This window comes from Rhinatrema bivittatum, chromosome 3 (assembly GCF_901001135.1).
Source record: "Rhinatrema bivittatum chromosome 3, aRhiBiv1.1, whole genome shotgun sequence".
Classification (NCBI taxonomy): Eukaryota; Metazoa; Chordata; class Amphibia; order Gymnophiona; family Rhinatrematidae; genus Rhinatrema; species Rhinatrema bivittatum.
The window spans coordinates 199272412-199299552 of record NC_042617.1 but is presented as its reverse complement, the minus strand read 5'-3'; the positions used below and the strand labels follow the sequence as shown (position 1 = coordinate 199299552).

Sequence of the window (27141 nt, the reverse complement as noted above, 5' to 3'; positions counted from 1 at the left end):
CATGCTGATGTCTAAGGCAGAAACCAAGGTGGGTCACAGAAGTGTGAGGCCTGGCTACTAAATCCAGTGGTGTGATTGATGAAGGCATTCTTCTTGTATTTTAATTGCTTCCATCACTCCTTAGTCAGTGCTCATCTGCTACGCAATTCCTGTCTCTTGTACAGCTCTCACGTCCGCTCATTGCCAAGGTAAGGGATAACGCCAAGAGAATACACTTATCCTCCCCACCCACCCCCAACAAGGGTGAGAGAAGGCCCTCCTCTTTATCCCAAACTTCATTCTGATCTTGCTCCATTTCCTGAATCTATCTGAAGGGGGAAATCGTGACCAAAGGAAGAGCCAGTACAAAGTCCTTCCTTCCGCAATTACCAAGGGGTAAATTTTCAAAAGGTTTAACCATCATTGACTGGTTAAATTTGCCACCCTAAATTCACGAGCAGATCAACTGTCAAAAATTATGCCCCTAAATTCAAGCAGATTTTCAGGCAAACTTTAGGTTCCTACCTACCAAAGTTGATCACCAAAAACCCTGTAAAAACTGACCCCCACGGTGGACAACTTTAGTTCAGCATAAAAGATACTGCTCCAGGGGCGGGCTCAGGAGTTAGCCAGGCCACCCCAGACACGCAGACAGCAATCCTGCATCCAGCTGGTTACATTTATTTTAAAATACTTGTGAATCACCCTTTCCAGATTTAAAAAAAAAAAAAAAAAATCGCTCAGGGTGTTCCTTTGGTCACGTTTTAACACACAGTAGAATAACATATATTAAACTTGTTATAAAATCCCAAATAAAAACATCACATAGAATCATCTAAATGTAAGCAGTTTTGCATGTGACAGCAAAGTCTTGTTAGTCGATAAGATGGCTAATTTTGCTGTGTGGGATCTCTCTGCAAACTGACACACAAGCCCTGAGAAGAGACGTAAGAGACATTATCCAGGCTCACCAGGACCAGCAAGCTGGTTGCCAAACAGAATAAAGCAGGCTAAAAATGGAGCTGCGATGTGCTGTCATTAACGTTGCTTTCGCAGTAACACGTCACGTGCCGCAAGTAATACTTGACTGGCGTGAGGGAAATAGCTGCGCAAAATATGAGTGGCCCTGGCACGAGAGAAACGTGTGACAAACATTTCACGTGCATTGGGAAAATGTGTTCAGTAACAACAACTGACAGGCGGGGGCTACAGGGTGGCCTTCCTGCAAAACGTGAGCCGAGAATCATCTGATTGAGCGTCCAAGTCTGCGCTCCTCGGAGGCAGCGTAACACGGGATGGTAAGGAAAGAGAGCTGGTAATGAGGCTTCCGCTTCCTCGACCTCCACTGCAGAAGTATTGCCAGGCAGCGTTTGCAGCTCCTTTTCTATATCCTGTCTCCTGGTTCCCAAGCAAACCCCCCCCCCCCCCCCCCCATTGTGTCAGGTTCATATCCGGTTATCTCCCAGGGCCAGAGCTTCTGACAGAGGTTCAGGAATTGGGGCTGTAAGAAGAAATAAGTCCCTTTCCCTTTGCCCACAGACTTAATATTTCCCCCCTTCCTATGTTCATCTTACCTTCTGGGTCCCTGTTCTTTCTCTCTCCTGTTCTCCCTCCTGGCACCAGTTGGTTGCACAGCATGGCAGCAGGCTCGTAAGCGGAAAGAAGACGTGTACAATGTTTGATGCTGAACCGCTCTATGTTGTGCCAGGTAGGTAGTCAGACAGACAGACAGACAGACAGACAGGTAAATATGTCCATCGGCTGCCCCAGCAGAGTTCCTTCCTTAGGAAGTCTGCTCACCACCTCCTCTTGCATATGATTTCAGTGTACGCTAGCTGCTGCGCACGCCTATGTTTTGCACTTACAGCAAGAGATGAGGAATATAATACGCACACACAACCAACTCTTACCTGTATTTAAGCAGTTCTGGAGAATACTTGGACTTGGCTTTGAAAATCACCTGCCATAACACACAAAAAAAAGAAAAGTTTGTCAAAATTTAATTTCACATCAGGAGAACATCAGTTTGTGTTGTATTTATGTAAAAATGAACTGTGCTGGACTAAAAGAAAGATGATCAAACAAGTCTTTGTGATATGGCCTGGGCACTTTAAGCCCCCACCTAGTCTCTTAGTTCCCATTCTCCCCCACCCAATCCCAGTCACCACTTTCTCAAGCCCCTGTTCTCCCATCCCCAAGTCCCCATTCTCCAAAGACCCCCACCAAATCTCCAAGTTCCCACCCTCCCTAGCCCAGTCTCTCAGTCCCGAGTTCTTCCTCTCTCCTCCCCCAGTCTTCCAGCCCCCGATCTCGAGTCCCTATCCATTCTCTGAGTTCCTGCTGTCCCACCCAACCCCCTGAGTTTCCACTCTCCATAGTCCCACCCAAGCTCTGCTCCTTGCATCATTGAGTTCCCATTCTTCATAACCCCCCACACAGTCTTCAAGTCCCCACTTTCCCCCCAATCACTGAGTCTCTGCTCTCCTGACTCCCAACCCAATTCTCAAGTCCCTGCTCTCCCGAGACCCCACTCAATCTCTTAAGTCCACATTTCCCCCATCCCTAAGTTCTTGCTCTCCAGAGTCCCTCATGCAACTCCCTAGTCCCTGCTAGTCCCTGCTGTTCCGAGTTCCCACCTGAGTACCCAAAAAATTCCTATTGTCCCTGCTCTCCCATCCAAATCCCCATTCTCTCACCCAGTCCCCAAATCCCTGATCTCCTCCTCCCCTCCGAGCTTCAAGCTTCTCCCATCTTGTTCTTCCTGCCTCTTGGATGGGCTCCCACTTTCTCCCCACGCCATGGCTTGTGGCCCCAGTCTGCAGGAAAGCAGCCTAGGCAGCCTGGCACTTCTAACGTTGCTCCTCCTGCTGCTATGGCCTCTCTCCCCCGCTGCATGGTTCACAGATTAGCTGCGGGAACCACATGATTCTCTGTACACAAAACATTTAGTTCAAACAGCTGATTGAACTGCACAGGAAAGAGAGGCCCTGGGTTAGAAATACTTGGTTGATGGCACTGCTCTCCTGCCAACTGAGGTCGATACACCAAGAGAGGAGAGCATTAACGGAGAAGGGGCATGATAGAGCCAGCAGGCCTGTGCCAGCACTGGGAAGCAGGATTTTTTTCCAGGGATACACTTGCCTCCCTTGCACGCCTATGGCAATTCTTGTGTCCCCTGTAACAGCCCCCGCAACCCTCTTCCTTCCCAACCTCTAAACGAAGATGCCCTCCCTGGACAACTCCCATGATTCCCTCTTCCAAGTCTCAAAGTGATCATCAGGGCCCTCCCTCCCCCCCTCCCACCCACCAAACCTCTAGATTCTGGACGGTTCCCATCTTCACTATCAGAAGAGACACAAAAGCCACCCTGCCGGCACTGCAGGGTCACTGCTGTATGATGCTGCCTAGTGCCTACCAGGGCTTCAGCATGTAAAACCGGTAGGCGGCAACATTCAGCAGCGAGCCACAGTTACTTTCCATGTCCCTTCTGCTGTTGAAGGCAGACACCCTAGTATGGCAACCTAAATACAGATTCTGGAGGTGTGGTAGGTAGGGGGATATGGGGAGGGCTTGACTTCACTTTGGGGCTCAGGAGGGGAATCGGAGGGGCTATTAAGGTGGGACCTCTTTAACAGAATATCTGGCAGGTTGGAGGGGGGGATTAGGGAGTCCTCTATTTGAAAACTGGGCAATTGGGAAGGGGTTGGGAGGCTGCCATGAGATTTCATATTTTTGGAGATGGGGAGTAGGAAAGAGGGAGAGACCAGACTTTTAAGTAAAGAATCTACCCACCTAAAAGTAATTACAGGATGGATTCTCAGGCGGGAAAGAGATATTACAAATTTTCAGTACACCACACAGCAGCCAGCTGGCTAAATTAGTTTAGGATCATTTTCAGACATAATCTAGCTGGCTAGGCTATGGTTGAAAATTATCCTAAAAAAATAAACCAGCTTAACTGGATATTTTAGCCACTTGTGGCTCTTTGAACATTTACTCCATGTTTCTATATCAACATGAAACTCATGACGTAAATCACAAAAGATGAAGAGTAATTAGTAGCGGTTCGCAGGTGGATGACTTTGTGGGTAGATGATGCTTGCCAACTCTCTCCCACCACTGCTTGTATACAATAATTCCAGTCTCCACAAGGATTATGCCCCACTGACCCAATTACTTGACGAATGGGAGAAGCCGGGAGAAAGGATTGCACTACACAGCACCCTAATGTTTCTACCCCGAGAAAAGGCCATCGTAGGTTTTTTCTTCACCACCTACGACGGCCTTTTCTTGGGGTAGAAACATTAGGGTTTACTTCATTATTTATCCATGCAAAAAACTGTACATATGTCGCACAAAAAGAAAGCTCAAGATTAGATTAGCAGAGCACAAAAGCTGCTTGTTTACGGGGAAGTTACAGGCTCCCATAGTGTCGCACTGTCTTGAACACAATCACTCTTTCAATGAGTTGAAATGGGGCATTGTTGAACAGATTTTAGAATTACTATGAGGGGGTGATCAAGAAGCACGCCTCACTTTACGAGAACAATTTTGGATATTTTATCGGGGATTAAATTTGGAAATCGAACGGTATTCTATTATTTAATCAAATTAACTATTTTTCATTGACAAGTTGCTTTTGTGGATAACAGTATAAAAGTAAGGCTCTAACTGGGCTTACTCCGGTTTGGCGACAAAATGAGTCAGGACACTTGTCAAAGTAAGCGCTCAGTTTATTTTAAGGTACTTTGTGTGGTGTTGGATTTGCATGGATATGTTGCTGATAGAGGCTTTGTGTTTTGTTTCATTGTTTCTAGTTTCTAGGTTCCGTTGGACAGAGGAACTGGTTCTTTGCTGCCGTCCTAATACAGCTACAGCACACAATATGGACTGATTGACTGACGTAGTGTGGTTTTGGGGAGGAAGGGGGAGGGGGGAGTTGCATGGGAGTGGTGCGCCATGTGTCAATTAATTTATTTATTTAATTTAACATTTTTCTATACCGACCTTCATGGTTAAATACCATATCAGGACGGTTTACATCGAACAGGGGTAAAATAACTAGATAAAGGAAGAAAAAAAAACAAAGTTACATTACAACGAGGACTGTGAACTTGGAAGCTTAGGAAGCTAGAAGAGAAATATAAATTAATCTTTTTCTGTAATTGCCCACGGGTGTTTAAGTGTCACAACACCTTTGTTCTGTTGTCTGTTATTATACTAAAACAATAAAAAATGTTTACAAATAAAGTGGGAGCTGAATTCAAGACCAGGACCGGAAGGATGCAGTAGGCACCCTAGGCCTGGGCCTAGGGTGCCGACCATTAGGGGGTGCAAGCCATGTGGGGCTCTGAACGGCGGCAAAGAGGAGTGGAGATTGCCGAATCTCCACTCCTCTTTGGTGCTGCCACTCGTGGCCCTACATGGCTTATGCCCCCTAATGGGGGGGGGGGGGGGGGGGGAGGCGTGACTGGGTGGGGGCAGCACGACGAGGGGGGAGGCAGGCACAAGGCAGAAGGTGGCTAGGGCATGCACTAGACCAGGGTAAGATGCAGTCAAACAATGTGTGATGAAGAACGATATTATTGCAGCCAGATATAGCATGTGGAGGGACCCCCCCCCCCTGATGCAGATCTCGAAACACGGACCCATGTCAGGGTATTTCAGGGACGTCAAGCTGCGAGGCTCACCATAACCAGCTAAGCCTTCTCGATATTTTTATTTGCAATACAAAATCCAAAAAAGTTCAAATATGGGACTGCATAGAGCAAACTCATCATCAAAGTTCTCATAGTAAGACTGATGTTTAGCTATAAGACAAAGGAAGGTTATAACTGACTGGAAGTGCCTATTAGGATTGCTCTGTCTTACACAGTATTGATGTTAGTTACAAAATAGTGCAGGGGTGAGCAAACCTTTTGAGCTTAGGCTCCCCTCCCCTCTTTCATCCATACAATTTGTTGGATCCCCACCCACCAAAGTTGGGTTACATCGTGTGTGTGTGTGTGTGTGTGTGAGTGTGTGTGTGTCAAAGTTTCTTACCAACCAATCTGCTGTTGAACCATTTGCCAAATAACAGGCAATCCCGCTGCCAGCCAGAAGGTCAAAATTCCAGTTTTGATTTTCTTCAGGTTGCTGATAGGAGCAATCAGATATACACAATCACAAAGAGAGGCAGATACCATACTATATCCAGACAGGCACCTCACAGTAACAGCAGCACAAACTCTTTCCACTGCCAGACACATTGTGAACTAATACAAAACCCTACAAAAAAGACACTCAAAATCTATACTGAAAACTTATTACGTAACAGGAGTAACACCAGAACTCAAACAAGAACCCTACCTGTGACAAAGCAGCACAGGTAAATATTACACTGAGTCCCAGAATACCAATACAGCACCTACTGAGGAAACAAACCAAACCTGATTTCTATAGATCCCTACACAAACACTACACACTAGCAAAATCTCTTACCTTGATCACACGCACAGAGCAGAGACAGATCCTCACCAAATATAGAATAAAGGATCACAAATTAGAACCGCAATATGCAGACAAAAACTGAAATGGAAACTCTAAGAAGCCAGAATCTATCTACAGTGTATCAATGGAAACCCCCCCCACCATTCCTCATAAAACAATGAAATTAAAAAACATAAAGCATCAATTTTAATAGTAGAATCATACTAATAAAAGAATACATATTTCAAAACTTCTGACAATTAGAACATCTATTAAAGTCATAATCGGTTTTTTTTAATTTCTCAAGCACCAATAAAATATTTCAAAGCAGCACACATACCAAATAACACCCAATAATTAAAACTAATGAGGATAAAAAAAAGCCCCTGCTGTCCATAGCTAGGAACTTGATTTCCAGTCACCTTGAGATTATTGAGGATAATGGGGCTAGGGGGACACCCAAACTTTATCCTCTCTCGTTCCCACACATACTTGCATGTTCATTCTCTCTCATACATAAACTACATACATGTTATCATACATACCCACACACTTTCATACAGAGGCTATAAGTCCCTCTCCCTTTCCTGTGCTCACAAAAGCACTTACTCCCCCATATTCCCTAATAAACACACAAACCCCAGGCAGGCACCCATTCATTCTCATTCACACACACATACACACAGACCAATGCCCAGGCAGGCACCCATTCTCTCTCACACACATGCATAGACCCACAGACAGGCACGTGTTCTCTTTCTCTCACACACACAGACCCCCAGGCAGACACATTCTCTCTCTCTCTCTCTCTCACACACACACACCCACACACACACACACAGACCCCCAGGCAGGCACTCATTCTCTCTCTCTCTCACTTACGCACACAGACCCCCAGTCAGGCACTCATTCTCTCTCTCTCTCTCTCTCACACACACACACATACACACACCTCCAGGCAGGCACATTCTCTCTCTATCACACACACACAGACCCCCAGGCAGGCACTCATTCTCGCTCACTTACATACACACACACAGACCCCCAGGCAGGCACTCATTCTCTCTCTCACACACATACACCCCCAGGCAGGCACCCATTCTCTCACACACACACACACATACAAGCTCCCTTTCATACACATACACACGCTGAAGGCAGGCCCCCTCTCTTTGTTTTGCCGGCAGCCTTGGAGCCTCTCTCATTCCTGCTACTGCAGTCACTGCCGCTGCATGGCTGTTGAGAAGGAGCCGATCGCTCGTCACTGGTTCTGGCACAGAAGCCCGTTCTGCTGCCTCCTTCTTTGTGCAGGCCCTGCGATATTAAAAAACCGGCGGGACTAGCACTTCCTCCATGCTGATCTCAAGCATCGCGAGATCAGCATGGAGAAACTTCTACCTTTGCGAATTGTAATACCTCGGGCCTGCACAGATGGGGCATCCTGCTCTGCTCAGCTGACGGTGGGATAAGCTTCACTGGCGGCTGCACGGCCTCTCTGTTTTTCGGCGGCCAATGGGATCGGGTCCACCAGCAGCCGCATGCCCCTTCCCCCGCGGTATGACATTTACTGACCCCTGGAAGCTCGTTCCCGGCAGCCCTCCCCTGTTTGTGCAATCCTGAAGTAGGTTGTAGGGTTTCATGTTCTTGATCTATTTGCAACCTTCCATATTCTGACAAATATATGTTGTGGTCACTATTTCTATATCCATATGTGGTGGTAGTCCTGCCTAGTGTTGCAAGAATTCTGGAAAAAAAATTAAAATTAAGTTTAAACAGATTGAGGCCAATATTTAAAAAAAAAAGCTGAGCCCTTAAATTTAGGCTCCCTGTTTAAGTGTCTATTTTCAGTCAAACTTGGCTGAAAATTCACTTAAATGCATGATCCTAAAACTTAGGGGCCTAAATGTATTTCTTCCTCTGATTTGCTTAGACAGAGACCCCTATATTAGGTGCCTAATGAAACTAGGAGCCTAAATTTAGACTCTCAGCTCTGATAAGGGCCAATTTAGAAGCTTAACTCCCCCAAAATTGGGAACTTAAACCCTTTAAAAACTGTCCGCATTACCTCCAAGGAGCTTTCATTTATTCCAAAAGTATTTTTTCTGGAACTGCCAGTGAGGGGAATTTATTCACGGATGATAAATTATTGAAAGCCTTGCTACTGGCTGTGAGAATTTTAATAGCAGCAAAGTGAAGAATCCCTGCTTGCCCAGGTTTGAATAATTTGTCTCAGCAGAGTATGGGATATAGTTTCAATGGGAAAAAAAAAAAAAGATTACAATAGATAAAGATCATGGTCATGATTATAAATGTGTGGCAATAATCAGGAAATGTATGGAGGATAGACTAAATTAATCCCATTCGGTATTTTCTGACTGTAGAGATACGGTGATAAAATGATTATGTTAGCTGGGTGATTGAAGAAGGATATGCGGGGCTTAATTTGTAGACAGAAAGGAAGTGAAACTGTGGAGCAGAGAAGGGCCAGGTGTGACCTGTGTGAGTGAGTGGGGGCCAGGGGCCAGGGCCTGATGTGAGCTCTCTCCCAAACACACACACACACACGTGAATACAGTCTCTCTCTCTTTATCCCGGTGATCTGCCATCCCCTGCCCCCACCAGTGCTCAACCCCCAGCTGTTCTTTGCCTGATGAGCACTGGTGGGCAAAGGATGGCTGAGGTTTAAGCACTGCAGAGACTGGAAATGGAGGATTACAGGAAAAGGGTAGAGAGTCTCTACCCTCCTCCTCCTCCTCTCTGCCCTGGGAATCCTGGTCTTCCATTCCCAGCTCCCCCCCTCCCATGAATCCCCTAGTGGTGCAGGTGCCACCAACTCTTACCCCTCCCCACTCCCACACATGGAGAAGGAGCTCTATCGCCGCCAAGGGGGTACTACTTTTAGCCCCCCTTGATTGCAAGCCTCCTATGGTGAGGTCTCTCGAGGTGACGCAGGGAGATGATCCCATGTACCCGAAGGGAGGGGGACGCAGAGGGAGCGAGACCGTGCCTACAGTACAGCTCTTCTCCAGCCCGACGGAAACAGCGGGGCCTGAAAGACCGGAGGGATCGAGTACATCGATATCCGCAGTCTGTTCCGTAGAGGAGGAAACCAGGCTACGGGAAATCCAAACGCTGGAAGCTTGGAAGACCTCAAACTGCCTTGGCAAGGGGTGAGTTATTTGTACCACCTCCTAAGCTGGCAGTAGTCACACTGGATACCCTATGGGACTTGATGGTCACAACTGGGAAACTGGTAAATGTTTGTGAGACAAAATATAACAAGCTGGATAACGAAATGCTGACTACCAATCAAAACCTGGGAGGACAAATAAATGAAATGGGGGCAAAAAGCTAACAGACTTGGATTGCAAAGTTTCACAAGTTCAAACAGTAAATGTGAATCTCATTAAGGATATTGGAACTCAGTCAAAAAGATTGGAGTATCTTGAGAACTACTCTAGACATTTGAATTTGAGGTTGACTAATTTCCCTAGAGCTTTGGGAGAGAATACCCAAAGCACATTGAAAAAGTATTTTCTTGAATGTTTAAAGTTTGATGATTGTCAAATGCCGCTAGTTAATAAAGCTTTTTTTCTGACAAGATCCTTAAAAAAATATAAAAAACTGGAGAAAATCGCATGGAGGCCCTGGAAAACTAACCCAATTCATTGAAAGTTCTGCTGTTGAAATATTAGATAGAGATACCTTACGAGTCTCCTTCATTTCTGAAGGAGATGTTAGCAAGGTAATGCGAAATTATTTCCTAAATTTGGGAATAGAATTTCACGGCAAGGCAGTAAACATCTTTCCAGATTTGTCAAGGCCGACCCAGGTTAGAAGAAAGGAATTTTTGAGTTTTAGGCCTCAAGTTCAGGCATTAGGATATACTTTTGTCCTTAAATACCCATGTTGCTGTTTAGTAGGCCGAAAAGATGAGAGATTTATGTTTTCAGCTGCAGAACAACTCAAGTCCTTTTTGTATGCCAGAAATGTGACTAATTCCATCAAAGTAGGCTAATAAGTCAATCTAAAGAAAATAACTGACATCGCACGCCAGGCCAGTTTTTCTTGTCTGATTAGTTAAATTTAGAACTCCTTTACATTCCTGGCTAGGAGTCATATGTTATTATCCTCGAATACAAGAATATGTATGTCTGTATTGGTTGCTAAATATCATTAGTATTTCCTTAATTTCATTTGTATAATACATGTCTTATTTTTCCTGGCGAAGTATGTTAATAATACTTTGTGAAAAAGTAATAAAATATGAATTAAAATAAAAAATGACCCTCTCATCAACCTCTCTCCTTTCTCTCCTTAACCAGTAAGTCACAAGCCTCCTATCGGAGCCAGAATCAGCGGGCTCTCCTCTGCTTTTGAGGTGAGAGCAGATTAGCATATACTGCCTGCTTTCCTCAGCCTCCTCAGGCTAAGGGGAGGGACTAAAATTCAAGTGTGGCCTTCTCAGAGAGAAGGGAAGGGAGCAGCACTGCATCCTCTCCTCTTTCACCCTCTCCTCTCATTCACTCATTTCCTGACCCTTCGATCACCTAACTCACAGACTGCCCCCCCCTCCCCCAACTCTGATCATTTCACTCACACCTTAATCCCTCCAGTCCCCTCACTCTCACCCTGAAGTACTTTTGATCCCCTCGCTCATTCTCTCCTCCTTAGAACTCACAGCCTCATCGATCTTCTCACTCATTCTTTTACCCTCCCACATTCCTCATTCCTCTCTCCAAACCCCACTCACTCTCTTGCCTCCCCATATATCCCCCTCATTTGTCCCTGACCCAAAACTCGGTCTCCCTTTCCTCCCTTTGATCATTAACTTCCCCCCCCCCCCCAATCCCCTTAGTCTCCTGCCCCTTCCCCTCCCTCCAGTGTGCTCACCAAGGGCAGAGACCACAGAGGCCAGGAAACAAACATGATACGCAGCAGTGAAGCCAGTAAACCAAAACACCAGTAGCAGCAGAAGCAGTGGGGCTGCCAGGCAATGTCTTCGAGCTTGGCCATTCTCCCTCATAGCTCCTCAGTTGTGCTTGGAACTCATACAAAAATCAAGGCCAAGTGGCTGCCCCCATCTCAGGATAAGCAGTTCCAGCACTCTCTGCTCTGTGTCTTCTAGGGGCTGGGAGGCCATGAATGATCCTTGCTGCAATTGGAGAGCCAGCACCGATATTGATATAGACTGCTAGCTCTACTCTGTTTCCTTTGGTCCTGGAAAAAGGTGGCAGAACGCTGTTCTGGGGCATTCCATCAGAAATTAAGCTCTAGGTAACAGGCACAAAGAGTGGTCGAATTAATTTAGCACAAGATTGAAACTTGTGAGCAGTAATGCTGTTCATGAAGGCCAGGGTTGAAGTCTTGACAATTGGCATTGCTGCTCACAAGTTTCCAACTTGTGCTATTTCAAAACTTTTTTTTTTTTTGTGCTTGTTCATGGCTCTGCAGAGTCTGCTTCAGGATCTCAAACTTCCCTCCTGTTCTCTTCAGAACAGGAGGGGAGAGGGCCAACAGGAAGTGGGGAGCTGGATAAAGGAGTAGAGTGGCTGTTCCCTTCTCTATGTGCTCCAGGTTCACTCCTCTCCTCTTCTTCCCTGCAGGCTGCTCGGGTGGAAGGGCCGGGAGCAGAACACCCCTGCTGCTCTGCCTCTTAAATCTGAAAGAAGTGTGGAACTATGTTCCAGGCCATTCCCCCACAAATTAAGCCCTAGGTATATGGGTATTTATATAGACATTTTATCGTGTGTAGCTCCTTGTGTATTCAACTGAAAACAGCATGACAAAGTAAAGTGATAAATTATTTTAATTTCTCATATTTGAAAAGCTTGATAGAACATATATATTAAAAAATAACAACAAAAATAATTTGAGTTAGTTTACTAGCTACAGAGGTTTCTGGATTTTCTTCCTGTTCTGAAGCTTCAGAGTATAGATTTTATTGCAGAGCTGATTACACTAGTGACTACGCACGAGTCTCAGCCCTAATTATCATAGCCTGTCCAGTGCCTCTTCATTGAGTTACCTCTGCTCTCTCACCTGCCCACTCTTTCCTTGCTATTCTGCCTTGCCTTGTGGCCTACTCGTCTCCTGCACTGTTTTGTGGCCTGCTCGGGGCTTTCTTGTTTCCTGTTACCTTGTCCAGTACTTGTTCAGCCTTGTCCTTGTCCAGTCCCTATCTAGTCCTGTCCTTGTTTGGTCCCTGACTAGTTCCTGTCCTTGCCTGACTCTGTATCCAGTCCCTAGTTTGTGTTCTGTGCCCAGCCCCAACCCGTATTCTGTATCCAGTCCCAGCCGGTGCTCTATGCCCAGCCCTGCCTCGCCACCCTGATGTCCCACAGAAGAAAAGTCCTAACAGCCCCCAGAACCAAAGGCTCAACCTGTGGGGGAGGGAGTTGGTTAGGCAGAAAACCAGCTTCAATCCTAGGGATGCTCCCTGAGTCCAGCCTTGCCAGTCCATGACCAGGGCAAAGGAACCTCTGAAAAACCTCCTACACCCCAGGGCCTTCTAATCCCAACAGAAAAGAATCATCATATCTAGAATGAAGAATTACTTGTGTTAAGAGAGTGTCACCTCCTGAAGGAGAATACTTTCCAGTGCCAATATTCTTGGATCATAAACATCTGGAGTTTCTATAGATGGCATGTTATTTGTACCTCAGACTAGCCCATTTCTTGCCTCAATTTTATATTAACATACCAACCAGGCCAACATGATAGCAAGGCGGATGCCCAGTCCAGGAGGAATGAGGAGACGAGAGAGAAGGACAACCCAGATACAATCTCAAGACCCCAAAATATAGTCCATATTCAGTCGCTGTCCGCAAAGCAAAGTTAGCCGGATATGTACAGATCAGATTATACGCTCTGCGTAAATCAAATTTTCTCAGTATCTGCACTTCACAAAGATGCTTGAACAATTCATTAATGAGGGAGTGAAGATGCCTTTTTGGATGGAAATTGAATTCAGTACTCTGTATTCCATGCATGGATGTAAGGAACTATCTTTCTTTGAGAGAGAAAAAAGGGGGCTTCTGCTGGTAAAGTTGAAGGTCCAATTTCTCTCTTAGATAATCCCATAATGTCTTTTCTAGCTGTGACAGGAAGTATATTCTCCTGAATGGGACTTGCGCTCCTGACTGGAGGTCAACTAGGCAATCCTATATTCCGTCAACTAGGCAATCCTAGATCCTATGCGATAATGCAGAGGTAGATCAATGGTTACCTTGTGGATTACATCACTGAACTTACATTTTTCTGGAAGTCCTAGAACCTAGCTGTAGTGATGTGCTCCTCTGCAAGTGTGTATGCCCATTCTGGTTTGATGAGGCAGTAGGGGTAGAAGAATATAGATGCATAGTAACATAGTAAACAATGGCAGATAAAGACCAAAGTAATCCATTTTGTCTACCCAGTTGGGTAGGTAAATATATAAATTTCCAAATGCAATCACCACCAACTCCTCCACCCCTAACCATGTCTTCCATCCAACCTCTCAACGCCTTCTCATTTCTATCTCAATCATGTCCAAAATCTGTTTAGTGATGGCCTAACCCCAATTCTTTCTTGAAGTTCTGATGCTACTGCTGTGTGCATGTTAACCCCATGCTTTTTTGGAGACTTGAAACAATCATACTACTACTAGTAGTGTTTAGGATTGCAGCTACTGTTCCATGCATGCTACCCCAATGCCTTTTTTGTAAGCACATACTACTGCTGTTTTGGGCTGAACTGCCACTCCATCACATTATCCCAATACTTCATTATTGACCTCTTGTCCCTGGGAATCCTCTGTTTATCCCATGCTTTTTAAAATTCTATTATTGTTTTTGTCTCTACCACCTCCTTCAGGCATCTACCACTCTTTCTGTGACAAAATATTTCCTAATGTTGTTCCTGAGTCTACTCCCTTGAAGACCAGGGTCTCGCCTAGGGGACCACAACTAGGGCTTCATCAAGGCATAGGCCCAGACCTGACACAGAGGCTGCGGCCTACGTCTGTGGAATGCTGGGGTCTTGGCCTAGGACTGAGCCCGACACCAAGGCCTTAGCTAAGACTTGAGCAAAGGCCCAGACTTGGAAAAGTTTTCCAGGGGTCAAGAAACTTCACGGTCTCCACTTACTATATCCATCTTGGTTCCAATGCCATGGGCCAGCCATGACACCTAGGCTCAGGCCCAACGCCAGGGCCTAGCCTGGTGGCCCGGTCTCAATGCTGGGGATTTGTCTGGGGCACAGCCTGGAGATTCAGTCCCAATGCCAGGCCCCAAACCTGGAAAACTTTTGCAGGAAATTTCCCAGTCCCCACTTATTGCCTATGTCGTGGTTCCAACGCCACAGCCCAGAGGTCAGGTCCCAACACCAATCTGGAGGATGGGTCCTGGTGCCTGAGCCTCGGCCCGGGCCCTGTCTTGATGCCGGAGGTCATGGCCGAGGCCCCAGCATCCGGCCTAGGCTCCAGCATCAGGACCAGGATTGTGTCATCCTTTCGGGACCTAGACCTATGCAAGGCTAAGCTTCAGCCTCGGCCTAGGCCTTGACATCATATTCCCCCCAGATCAGGTAAGTTGGGGCCGGGTAGGATCCTGGCCCTGACATTTTTTTTGGGTGGGAGGGATGGGCTTTAGGGAGGCCTTGGTAGGCCCCATTTCTTTTTTTTAATTCTGTTTGTTTTTTTTTTAATGTTTATTTCATTTTTGCAAACTTTAGAAAATGAAATAAACAGTAAACAAAACTAAATTCATGGGGGAAAAAAACCCAATGGAATTAAAAAAATGGAAAAAAAAAAGTTTTCCTAGCACATCCCTAATGACCTCTAGTTCTATTGATTCCTTCCATTAAAAATATTTTTCTTGTGCACTATTAATACTTTAAGGTATTTAAATGTCTCTATCATATCCCTTTGTCTCTCCTCTCTCTTCCCCTAGGGCAGGGTGGGCAATTCCGGTCCTCGAGGGCTGCAAACCAGTCGGGTTTTCAGGATATCCTTAATGAATATGCATGAGAGAGACCTGCATACACACTGCCTCAGTTGTATGCAAATCTATTTCATGCATATTCATTAGGGGTATCCTGAAAACCCGACTGGTTTGCAGCCCTCGAGGACTGGACTTGCCCACCCCTGCCCTAGGGTATACCTAATTAAGTCCTTCAGTCTCTTCTCATATGGTCTTTGGTGCAACCCCACACCATTTTGGTTACATTTCTCTATCCTTTCTTGAGATATGTTTTCCAGGACCAAACACAGTATTCCAGATAAGGCCTCACTAATGACCTATACAGAGGGATTATCACCTTTTTTCTACTGGTTATGCCTCTCCCTATGCATGTCAGCATCTTTCTATCTCTGGCCACAAAGGTATCACACTGTTTTGTCCTTGAGTTCATTAAATACTATCATTAGTCTCTCTCCTGGTCAGCTGCTTCCTCAGATTTCTGCACTCCAGTGCATGATTTTGCACTTTTTTGCATTGAATCTGAACTGCCAAGAATTTGACCATTCTTCAAAATTTTTAGATTGCTTTTGTGTACTCTCAGAGGTGTCCAGCATGTTACAGGTCTTTGTATCATCTGTCAAAAGGAAAACTTCCTTATAACTACTCCTGGGGGAATTCTGCGCAAAAAAAATTAAAATTATGCGCACAAAAACTTATTCTGCAAACTTTATATTGATCAAAATAACACAATTTACATGAAAGTCTTTAAGTAATAACATTTTAAATTAATACAGAAAAAAAAGATGCAGAATTTTAAATATTTTGAGCAGAATATCCCTAGAAATCCACTCGCTCTCCCTACTCCCTTGGCCACGTTCCCCTCTCAGGCCCAAACTCCTCCACCTGCCAGTATCTCTCCCCTCCACCTCTAGGCTTAACCCCTTCCACTCTATCGCCTGTCCCAGAGCTTGACCCCATTCTCAGTACTGCCTCTCACACAGGCTCCCTCTGTCCCTCCCTCTCTCACGCACATGCTCCCTCTCTCTAGTACACATACACAGTTACACACACCCTCATACAGATTCCCTCACTCTCTCGCACACACACATCCCCCATACAGGGCCCTCTCTCTTGCATACACACCCACACAAGCTCCCTCTCTCTCTCACACATACATCCTCACACAGGCTACCTATGTCTCTCTCTCACGCATCCCTACACACAGGCTCTGTCTCACACATACACAATCCTTTCACACAGGCTAGCACCCTCACATACACACGATCCCTTTTTCATACACACGAGCTCCCAATCTCTCTCACACATACACAATCCTTCATAATCTCCTCATATAGGCTCCCTCTTTCTGGCACCCACACTCAAGCATTCCCCCCTCTCTTATCTCCTATGCTCTCTCTCACCCTCCCCGCTCTCATACCCCCTCCCCTTTCTCACATCCCTCTCCTCTCACACACACACATTCTCTCTCACCGGGGCCTTTATCTTTGCCGCAAGCGGAGCACACTCCGTTCGTGGCACACGGGGGCCTTCCATTTTCACCGCAAAGGGCACGCCTGGGCCTTCATCTTCTCCGCGATTGGAGCGCACCCCTTGGCACATGCGGGCCTTCGTCTTCACGCGCTCCGTTCGCGGCATGCCGGCGTCTCATCTGCTATTTTCAGCGCAGAATTTGGCAATTCTGTGCAGGGGGGGAATTCTGCGTAAATCCCCCAGGACTACTTATAACCCTTCCATAATGGTACTCACAAAGATACTATATAGAATCAGCCCCAGAACCAATCTCTGAGGCATTCTACTAATCATATTTCTCTTCTCAGAGTGAATTCCATTTACCACTATCAGCTGTCATCAATCACTCAACTCATTCTAATCCAGTCCACCATGTTTGGAACCACACCCTGGATGCTCAGTTTATTCATGAGCCTCCTATGTGGGGAAAGTATTAAAAGTTTTGATGAAATCCAAGTAAACCACTTCTACTGCATGCCTTAATTCTGTAATAGAAAAAAATTAATCAGATTTGACATAATCTCTAGTAAAAAAAACGATGCTGCCCTGGATCCTGCAACCTGCTAGCTTGTAGAGATACTTCATTCTTCTTTTCTTCAGTAAAGTCTCCATTAATTTTCCCACCAAAAAGATCAGATTAATTGGCCTGCATTTTCCAAGCCTTGTTACTGTTGCCACTATTATGAAGAGGGACAACAAGTGCCTTTCTCCAGTCCCACAGGACCATACCCATCTATTGAAGATATCTTTATTTATTTATTTTATTTTAAAATGTTTCTATAACGCTTAATCCAAAAATTTTACTAGGTGGTTTACAGTAAAACATTAGGCAACAAATTTCACAAATGTAGACATTAAAAGCAGCATATAAAACAATAAGGAAAATAATAAAACCAGATCAACAATTAGATATTACATCGGGAGAAGATCATCTATGACATCAGGTCACCAAAAGCTTCCACAAATAGATGAGCCTTTAGTGGCTTGTGAAACAGTTCTAATTTCAAGAGTAGATCTCAATAAACTAGGCAATGACTTCCAGATTATGGGACCAATAACAGAGAAGGCATGTGATCCTGTTTTTTGCAAGCCGATTCTCTTTCAATGACAATACAGATAACAGGACATCATCCTGAGAACTTTTTACGAATTGGTTGATAACAAACTATCATATCAGATAGATACAAAGGACAATTACCTGTAACAGTCTTAAAGACTAGGACTGAAATCTTAAACTTTACTTTATATGTTCTATAGGCAATCAGTGTAGTTGGGCCATTATTGGAGATATATGGTCATATTGTTGCACAGGACAAATAAGCCACACAGAGGCATTCAGCAAAAGCTGAAGGAATTTTAAATAGCATTTTGGCAAACCAATAAGCAGAGAGTTCCCATAATCCAGTACAGAAAATAAATAGGTTTGAATCACGATTCTAAAATTTTCTCGTGATAAAATGTATCAGAATTTCCTCAAAAGATGCAATTTATAGAATCCCGTTTGTAATAATTTACGTACATGTGAAGAACAGCATAAATTAGCATCTAAGTGAAAACCTAAATTCTGTACTGAGTTGACAGAGAGAACATAAGGACCACCAATTGATAACCCTGTACACATCTCAAGAGGAGATGGATAGGAGATCCACACAGACTCGGTTTTCTTCAAATTCAAAAATAACTGTTGGAAGAAATCCAGCACTTTATTTGTCGCAAACATTCATTGATTGAATGTAAAGTAACTGAGACATCTTTTTGAGATGGAAAAAACAGCTGTATATCGTTTGCATAGATTTTGTAAAATGGGGCATATTTCTCTAGGGTTTCTGTCAAAGGACTGATGTAAATATTAAACATTTTTGTGGCTAGTACCCATCCTTCAGGCACACCACAAATGAAATCAAACCATGAAGAATACCCCTGGATGCTTCTAACATGAAACTTCCTTGATAATACATAAAAAGAAAACCATGAAAGAACTTCACCATTTATACCAATTTCCTGCAACCACAATAACAATCACTGATGGTTAACAGTGATGAAAGAGGCACTGATGTCTAAAAAATAGCTATAACTGCTTTTATAGTTTCTATAGTACGAAGTAGTTAATCAGAGACAGAGACCAATAAGGTCTTTGTGCTGTGTCCTTTTCGAAATCCGCTTTGATGTGAGTTTAGAATATTATGCTCATCCAGAAATTCAATTAGCTGGTGAAGCACTTACCTTTTCTAAACTTTTAGTGATTGATGGCAGATTGGAAATGGGCCTGTAACTTGTACGGCCATTCTTCAGAAGAGGCTCAAGTTTTAAAACTGGACGCACAATGGCTTTTTTAAAAGCCTCAGGACAAAACTTCCTTCATTTGGTGATTTGCGGATTATCATAGTAATAGGTCTCAGGAAATGGTCTTTGCCCAAAATTAATAATCATACTGAACATGGATCAAGAGCACAATAAGATGATTTTAATTGAAACAACAGCTTTTCAATTTCTATTACTGATGGCAATTCAAAACTATGCCAAGATTTGGAAATGGTACAGATAGCAGTACTTTTTCTAGTGGTAGACAAAGAAATATCTACGTTTTGCAGTAAAGTGTCAGTCTTAGATACACAAAAAGTTCCTAATTCTTCATAACTAATCTCTATTTTGGCAGAAGCTGAATTTGGGAAGTTAGTTAGATTTTTTACCTTAAGAACAATTCCTTTGGTCTGTTCAATGAATTTCTTAATTGTTTATTGTAAAACTCTTTTTTTCAATTTATTAAAAAGCTGCTGATATTCATTGTGAAGAGTAACATTTTCTTTGTTACAAGACAAAGGGTGCTGATATTTCAGTAAACCTGCCAGAACAATAGGTTCCATGGCTTTGTCCACCCTCAGTTTTGCTAGTTCCACCCAGCTTCCTTTGTAAATGGTATGATATCTTCCTCACTTCCATATGTACCTTTGCCAGCCAACATCAGCCCTTCTCTATTCCCTTCTTCACTGAACACTGAAGTATTTGTTTATCACTTCAGCTTTTTCCTCACTCATCCATATATTTTTTCTCTTTTCCTTTCATTCTTATAATTCCACCTTTGGTCTTCCTCCTTCTGCTGACATACCTGAAAAAAGTCTGGCCACCTTGCTTTTAATTCTTTAGCTATTTTTTTCTGGCACCTGAGCTTTTGCCATCATGACTTCTTTCCTTGTTTTCTTCTTTTTGAGATAATTTGCCATTATATCCAGTCAACTGATGGATTATGGTATTCCAGTCAGGCTGGTCCCAAAATAATCAGGAAATGTGAGATCTGAATTAGGTTGAATTGTTTGTTTCTTGATGGTTCTGTATGATAGTCATGATTAGGAGATCACACTCAAGAGTTACTGGGCCTAAGGATAATGTTGAGTCATCTACAGACTCTTCTAGGATCATTTTCCTTTTCTGTCTTATGGATACCTTTTACTACGGTGTGAACATCACATCAGTAAAGCAGGAGAAGGCTCCAGAATCTATCATTGCCATTGTCTTTAATTCTTGGTCTTCTCATGTGAGACAGACTGGGATCAACAGATGCAAGATGGTTGTGCCTAGTATATGGAGAGGATCTTTAGTCTCATATCCCAACCTGAGGCCCTCCACTACAGCTGGGATTACTCATTTCTTGCTGAGTAGGGTTTTCAATTTTCTAGTCTCCTTAAGCAACTGATTCATTGCTCACAGTAAAGGTAGAGGCCTTCTGTAAATCTCTCATTTTTTTTATGACTGAGAGATGCTGCTTTACTCAATCAATTATCATTGTAACTGGAGGGAGGAGGAGGTGGGGAGAGTGTGGGTTGGATGAGCTGCATGGGGAAACTTACTCTCCAGATCCCTGGGAAACTTCTCTATTCTCTTGTGACTGGTTGATTTTGATGCAGAGGGAGATCAGTGATTCTAAGTTAGGTGGAGGGTCCAGGCATGCCAATTCATTTTTAAAGCACCCAGATAAGGTGTTCAAATCAGGTTGGCATAAACTCCATGCAGCAACCAAAATGCCCTTTCCGAAGCTCTACTATCAAACTGCTAAAGACCAAAGCAAAATGCTCACCTAACCTACTGCTGTGACAATCTTCCCTCCCCCAAAGAGAAACTTTTGTTTCTAAATAAGCCATTAATTAGCCTTACTTGGGCTCACCCATTAATGTTAAATCTCCTGGTCTTCATTTTCTTTTTCCTGGCTAGATTTAGGACATGTCTCCTTTGGACTATAATTTAGGGCTGTATCTTGTCCTCTGCTCCCTTTTTCTTAAAATGGCACTACTGTTTTTCTTTTTCTCCTTTGATATTTTCCCTTAAATGTCTCTGGCTGGCTAACTAGGAGTAATAATTGACCCTGAGCTAAACATGAAACAACACATCTCCTTGAAAATAAAGGAAGGATATGCGAAACTAATGATCCTGAGACGACTTAAACCTCTACTAACACTAAACAATTTCCGCACAGTTTTGCAGGCAATGATATTCGCAAGTACAGACTACTGCAACTCCCTACTTTTAGGACTGCCACAATCCACAATTCGGCCACTACAAATATTATAAAATTCAGCTGCTAGAATTTTGACTGGCAAAAAAAAGAATGATCACATTACAGGAACGCTTGCCGATCTACACTGGCTCCCAATTGAATACATAATAATACACAAACTAATCCATGATGAAAAAGCTGACTGGCTCAACACAGCACTGCGCGTACACGTCCCACAAAGAAACCTAAGATCTGCTAATAAGGCTCTACTAACTGTTCCCTCTGTCAAAACAGCACGCCTCACACAAGTTAGGGAGAGAGCACTATCACTGGCTGGCCCTGTGCTATGGAACACCATGCCACTCGAAATAAGACTGCAGAGAAACTTCAAAATATTCAAATCCAATCTGAAAACCTGGCTATTTAAACAAGCTTTTTATAAAGATAAAGAGAAGGAAAAAAACAACTGATTGATTAGGATGCACCAAACTAGAAATTGTTATTTGTAACCTACAAATGCACATTAAAGTTAAATTCTTTCCGTCTACTATGCTCCCTACAGACAAACTTAATGTACTCACATATTTTATTGAAGTGAATTGTTACCGCACTATGATGGCACATGATTAATTGTAATCTATACCACTTACTTTATTCATTATCGTGCCTTGCTGTAAACCGTTGTGATGGTTATCTAACTTAACGACGGTATAGAAGAGCTTTTAAATAAATAAATAAATAAATAAATAAATAAATAAATAAATAAATAACTCCTCTCCATCTCCCAACTGTTTCTGGCTGCGCAAAGTTTCTATGCCATCAATTAACTCACACAGTTAACTGTTTGCTCATGTATCCAGCAAAATCCCCACTACTCATTCCTGAGAAGAATGCTCCTTGTCACTTGCTATAATGAGAGTAGCATATTCTCCCTAATGTGGTATCACGTCTACCTTCCTACCCCCTACTAATTCCCATGTCTCCCATATTGTGTCATCTTGAGACTCCTTCTATGCACACCTTGTCAGTACAGAGTATGTTGGAATCTACAGTCCATCATCGCCTAGTTATTGTTAGGACCTGATAAACTAGGTGTTTTATAGTTCCAGTCATGCTCATAGATAATAGATTCTGATAATCTAGTATACTATTTCCCGTACCATTGCTCATGGGTACTCAAAGGAAAGCTTTACGACTTGTAGTTCTCTTGCTGTCCTTTTGTCCATATCCTGTAGAATTCAGAGCTCACAATCATGGCTCTAACCAATATACTTTCTATGGGATATACTGATTGCTAGTCATTTCCTCATCACATATGCCTGGATCCTCCTTTGAACTACATATTACAGCACAGACTGCGCCTTTCAGCCCTAAGCCATAGAGATACCAATTAGTGGGACTCCAAACAATGCCCAGATTTTAACTCTTTTCCAGGCCTTCATGCCTACCCTTTAAGCTCACTTTCCCTGCAGATTCAATGCCAAGCCACTGACCTGATCAGCTACTTGTTTTAATTCAATATTCTCCATTAAGATATAGGGGGATGTCTTCTATATTCTACTTCCTCATCATCTGAGTTATATTTCTCATCCTTCTTGACATTCCATTAAAACCTAAAGTTTCCTTCAAGACTAAATAATGTTGTGAATCTCTCTATCTCAACAGGGGGATCTCGTCTATCCTGGTCACCATCATGGCTCTGTTACCTATCCATTTCAGAGACCATTATTTCTTATGCTTTTCCCCTGCTTCTCGACTTTGTCTTCCTTCCTGTCTGCACACATAGATATCATAGGGTCTCCAGCAGCTTTCTTTGTCATTTGTAACAGTGCTTTTAGCTCCCTTATCTCAACCCCCCCCCTTGCTTAAAATTCTCTCCAGGGTTATTCTACTATCCTTAACAGAACACATGGGGTAACCTGCATGGAGTGACAGAGTACCATAAGCAAATTGCTGGGCAGACTAATTGGGCCATTGCACCAGTTCTCAAGGAGACAGTTCTTGCTTTTTCTGCGGGAAGAATTGTGATAGAAAATGTTAATTTTAAGGAAGGATGTGAACCCTGGGCTGAGATGAGCGATGTCTCCGCCCACAGGGCGGAGCCCTGTTAGCCTCACTGTCAGCAGGCGTAGTCTCAATGGCGTAGGACACAGCTAGAAGTGGAGACTTTATTATATTGGAAGGAAAAGTTAATGGCCACAGAAATGGAGATATAGCAGTACAGTCTTGGGCAATGGGAATTACCAAGAGTGAGACCAGTTGAGAAGATCCGGTAGTGGCCCGCGAAGTAGGGTATGCCGGGGATCCCCTCTGATGGGTGTAGCAGCTTCAGGAATACAGATACGGTAGTGGCCCACGGAACAGGGCATGCCAAGGATGTCTGTACAGTAGATGTTGAAGAACTGGTAGTGATGCCGGAACCTGGAAGTGGCTCCTGTAGATGGTGTGAAGATATTCTGTAGAGCAGGAAAGCTGAATGACTTCCACTGAAGAAATGCGGTAGTGGCTCGAGGGTCGAGGTAAGCCATGTGGAATTGACAATGCAGTCAGTAAAGCAGAAGTCAGTAGAAATACTCACAGTAGATGGTTCCTGGAGAGAGATAGAGATCTGAGAAGCAGATCTAGTAGTAGTTAGGCAGGAAGGCCCTCAGAGGAGCGGATAGCCGGGAACGCAGGGGAGCCCCCGAGAAGCGGGTACTCAGAGCGTCCAGATGCCAAGACCGAATCAGGAACAGGAAGTCCAAGAGAATGGAGGATTCAGCAAGACAGAACTCCTTGCTAACTCAAGGAAGGAAAGGGCTGGTTAGATTAAATACACTAGTGGGTTGACGTCATCGGGCGGGGACGCCCCCAAGGTTCCTGCCATCACGGGTTCAAATGAGGCCCTTGCGCGCGCGCCCAGGTAACTCCGGATCCATGATGGCAGTTGGCAGCACTCACTCTGTCCCGGGAACGCCAGAGAGGTCGGCGAGGGCTGGGAGAGACCGCCATTCTTCCTAGACATGCTGGAGCAGGGAAGAGGTGAGCATAAGAGGTCACAGCTGTCTGCGACCGGCAGGCGTAACAGAAAAATATGTGCAGAGAGTTGAACATGCAACCTACATGCTTACTTTTCTACCCATGACTTAGAACATTGCCCCAGCAATGTCTATTCCCATCGTGACTAAAAGTCTGTTCTGTGCATTGTTGACCAGTACTCGTTTTTTTAGTTCACATTGAGGGAGGGCAATTTTGAGACAGCTGATCAACACCAGTAAAATTCTTTCTTTAACAAAAAACAACAAAAAAATAAGCACGCATGTGATTACTTGTAATGTAAAGTCTATCATGAACTTTTATGCCTTAGATTGTTTTTCAATGTTTTTCTGGCACTGCTTTGTCATATCAGCTGATATGTATAAATAACAGTCTGGAAAACATTCTGTTGGTTCATGCAGGTAATTTCCTGGTACCGTATCTAATCTGAAGCAATATACAGAGCTCAGGAAAGATCATCCATGCATTCTGTAATCTCACCCTCCCCTCAGAGAAAAGCCTATGAATCAGGCTAGAGGCTGGTGGTTTTCAGGCAATCATCAAGTTAAATGTACACAAGTGAAATCAGGAGTGAGAATACTCAGGACAACACCCAGCAAAGCCAAACAGTGAGTGACAACAGTATTAAGAACTCTACTGTTTTTAATTCTAAATTTAAAAAAAAAGTCAACAGTGTGGCCACACCTCTTACATCTTCTACTCAATGTACGCAGTCCTTGAAGTTATATGATAGAGTTTTACACAGAACTTTAGACCTGCGGTTCTGGACTTACTAATGAAGCCTGGAAGACTGGCAGACAAGTCCAGAAACAAAACACTTTGGAGTCAAAGAGGATAAACCAAGGTTAAAAGCACTATCTAGCAAGGCAGTAGATTACAGCATTAATGGTATGAAAAGTACCATATTTTGGTATACTGGGGCATTTTACTTTGTAGCGACTCCTGCAATTTTGAGAATAGTTCACAAAATCTGTTTTACACAATTCCCAGTGGTGACAAAAATAACATTTGTCCAAAGAGCTTGTCAAATCTTTGACTGTGTATCTTTGGGTCCAGCAACCAGGACTTATCTCACCCAGGAGTGACATATGTTTTATGTTTTTCTTTTAAAAGGTATGTCTCAATTTCAGGCCAATGCAATAACCTATGCGTTAAGAACCTGGGCACTGGATTTCAGCGCACAGTTTTAACACACAAGTTAATTTTTTTTTTAACTCCCAATACAGTAGGTTAATATTGTGCAAATGCATCAGGTGTTTAAAAAAAAAAAAGGCACAGACTGCAAAATGCATGCTCAACACAGGATGAACGCACATTTTGGGATGGGAGCGCTAAGAGGTAGTCGGGTGTCGCTGGGAAGTAAATCTGCCATTGCCGCTGCCACTGCCCTCTACCTTTAAGAGAAGACAACCCTTCTTCAACTCCTCTTAAAGGCGAATCTGCTGCCGAAGCCCTCTTGTGTTTTGGACAAGACATTAGTCAGTTTCAGTTTGCCTTTCAGCCTCACTAATCGGGAAATGGAGCAACTTTTTTGTCTCCTCTTCCTCCTCTGGCCTCCTGCTGTGAGAGGGGACTCGTTGTTTTCCATCTGGCATGGGCTGATGCACTGAGAGAAATGAGCAGGGGGAGGAGGTGTAAGGGGAGTGTGCTTTACTGACTTGGGCTGCAGAAAATTCTCTCTTCTAGTGAAGACAGTAGTGAAAGAGAAGCCCAGGAGCCTGATCCGCTTGCACAGCCTGACAGAAGCCATAGAGAAACTTCTGACATTTTCCTAGCATTGGAAAGTTTACTCCACCTCTGACCAGGAGTAAAATTTCCAGTGCTAGGAAAATGGGAGCTATTCCAGCACAACTTTCTGCACTGACAGATCGATGCAATATAGTGCGCTCAAATGAACACACGGCTTTACACGCGTTTGGATGCGTGTCTAAAACCCCTTATGCAATAAGGGGATTAGTGCGTCCAAAATGTGCGTTCAAACCATTAGCTCATAGCTAATAGCATGAATCACATGTAAATTCATGTTGATGAATGTTGTAATCCGGAAGTGGATCCTTAGGCCGACCGTCGTTGGGAGGCGGTCGGGAGGCAGACACGCACAGCCGTGGAAAGCTCTTCGCCTGGAAACCCGTGACGCTCCCAGAGGAGCTGTGAACGCCCGGGTCGCTAGGACTTAGGTGACTTCGCCCTGGAAGTCCGAGGTCCCCCCAGGAGGAGCCCATAGGGACCCGGACCGCTGGGACTTAGGAGAGAGGCTGGCGTGGAAGGAAACCCGGACCGGAACTGGAACAGGAGTGAAGGCAGGAGAAAAGGTGAAGACAGACCGTGATCAAGGCAGGCAGCTGGAATCAGAAGCGAGAGTCAATCCGTGGTCAAGGCAGGCAGCAGGAATCAGAAGCGGGAGTCAATCCGTGGTCAAGGCAGGCAGCAGGAATCAGAAGCGAGAGTCAATCCGTGGTCAAGGCAGGCAGCAGGAATCAGAAGCGAAAGTCAATCCGTGGTCAAGGCAAGCAGCAGGAATCAGAACAGGAACGCTGAAACTGGCAAGCAGGAACAGGAGAACCTGGAACAGCAACTAACTCACAGAAGTGACCTCGTTGCAAGGCAAAGCAGGAAGGGCTGGAGCCGACTTAAATCCCCCGCCTGTGCTGACATCATCCAGGGGGCGGTTCAGCACATCCGGGTGCTGGACTGTCAAAA

General features: G+C 44.2%; 1 protein-coding gene across 4 annotated transcripts in view; it reads right to left on the bottom strand.

Annotated features, from left to right (window-relative positions):
• Positions 1–27141, bottom strand: part of GPR137B (G protein-coupled receptor 137B) — a 101775-nt gene that overhangs the window by 47906 nt on the left and 26728 nt on the right. For all 4 annotated transcript variants that reach the window (XM_029594106.1, XM_029594107.1, XM_029594104.1 and 1 more), the window contains exon 2: positions 1890–1939. In XM_029594106.1, coding sequence (XP_029449966.1) covers positions 1890–1939 — 50 coding nt within the window. The remainder of the gene's footprint in view (positions 1–1889; positions 1940–27141) is intronic.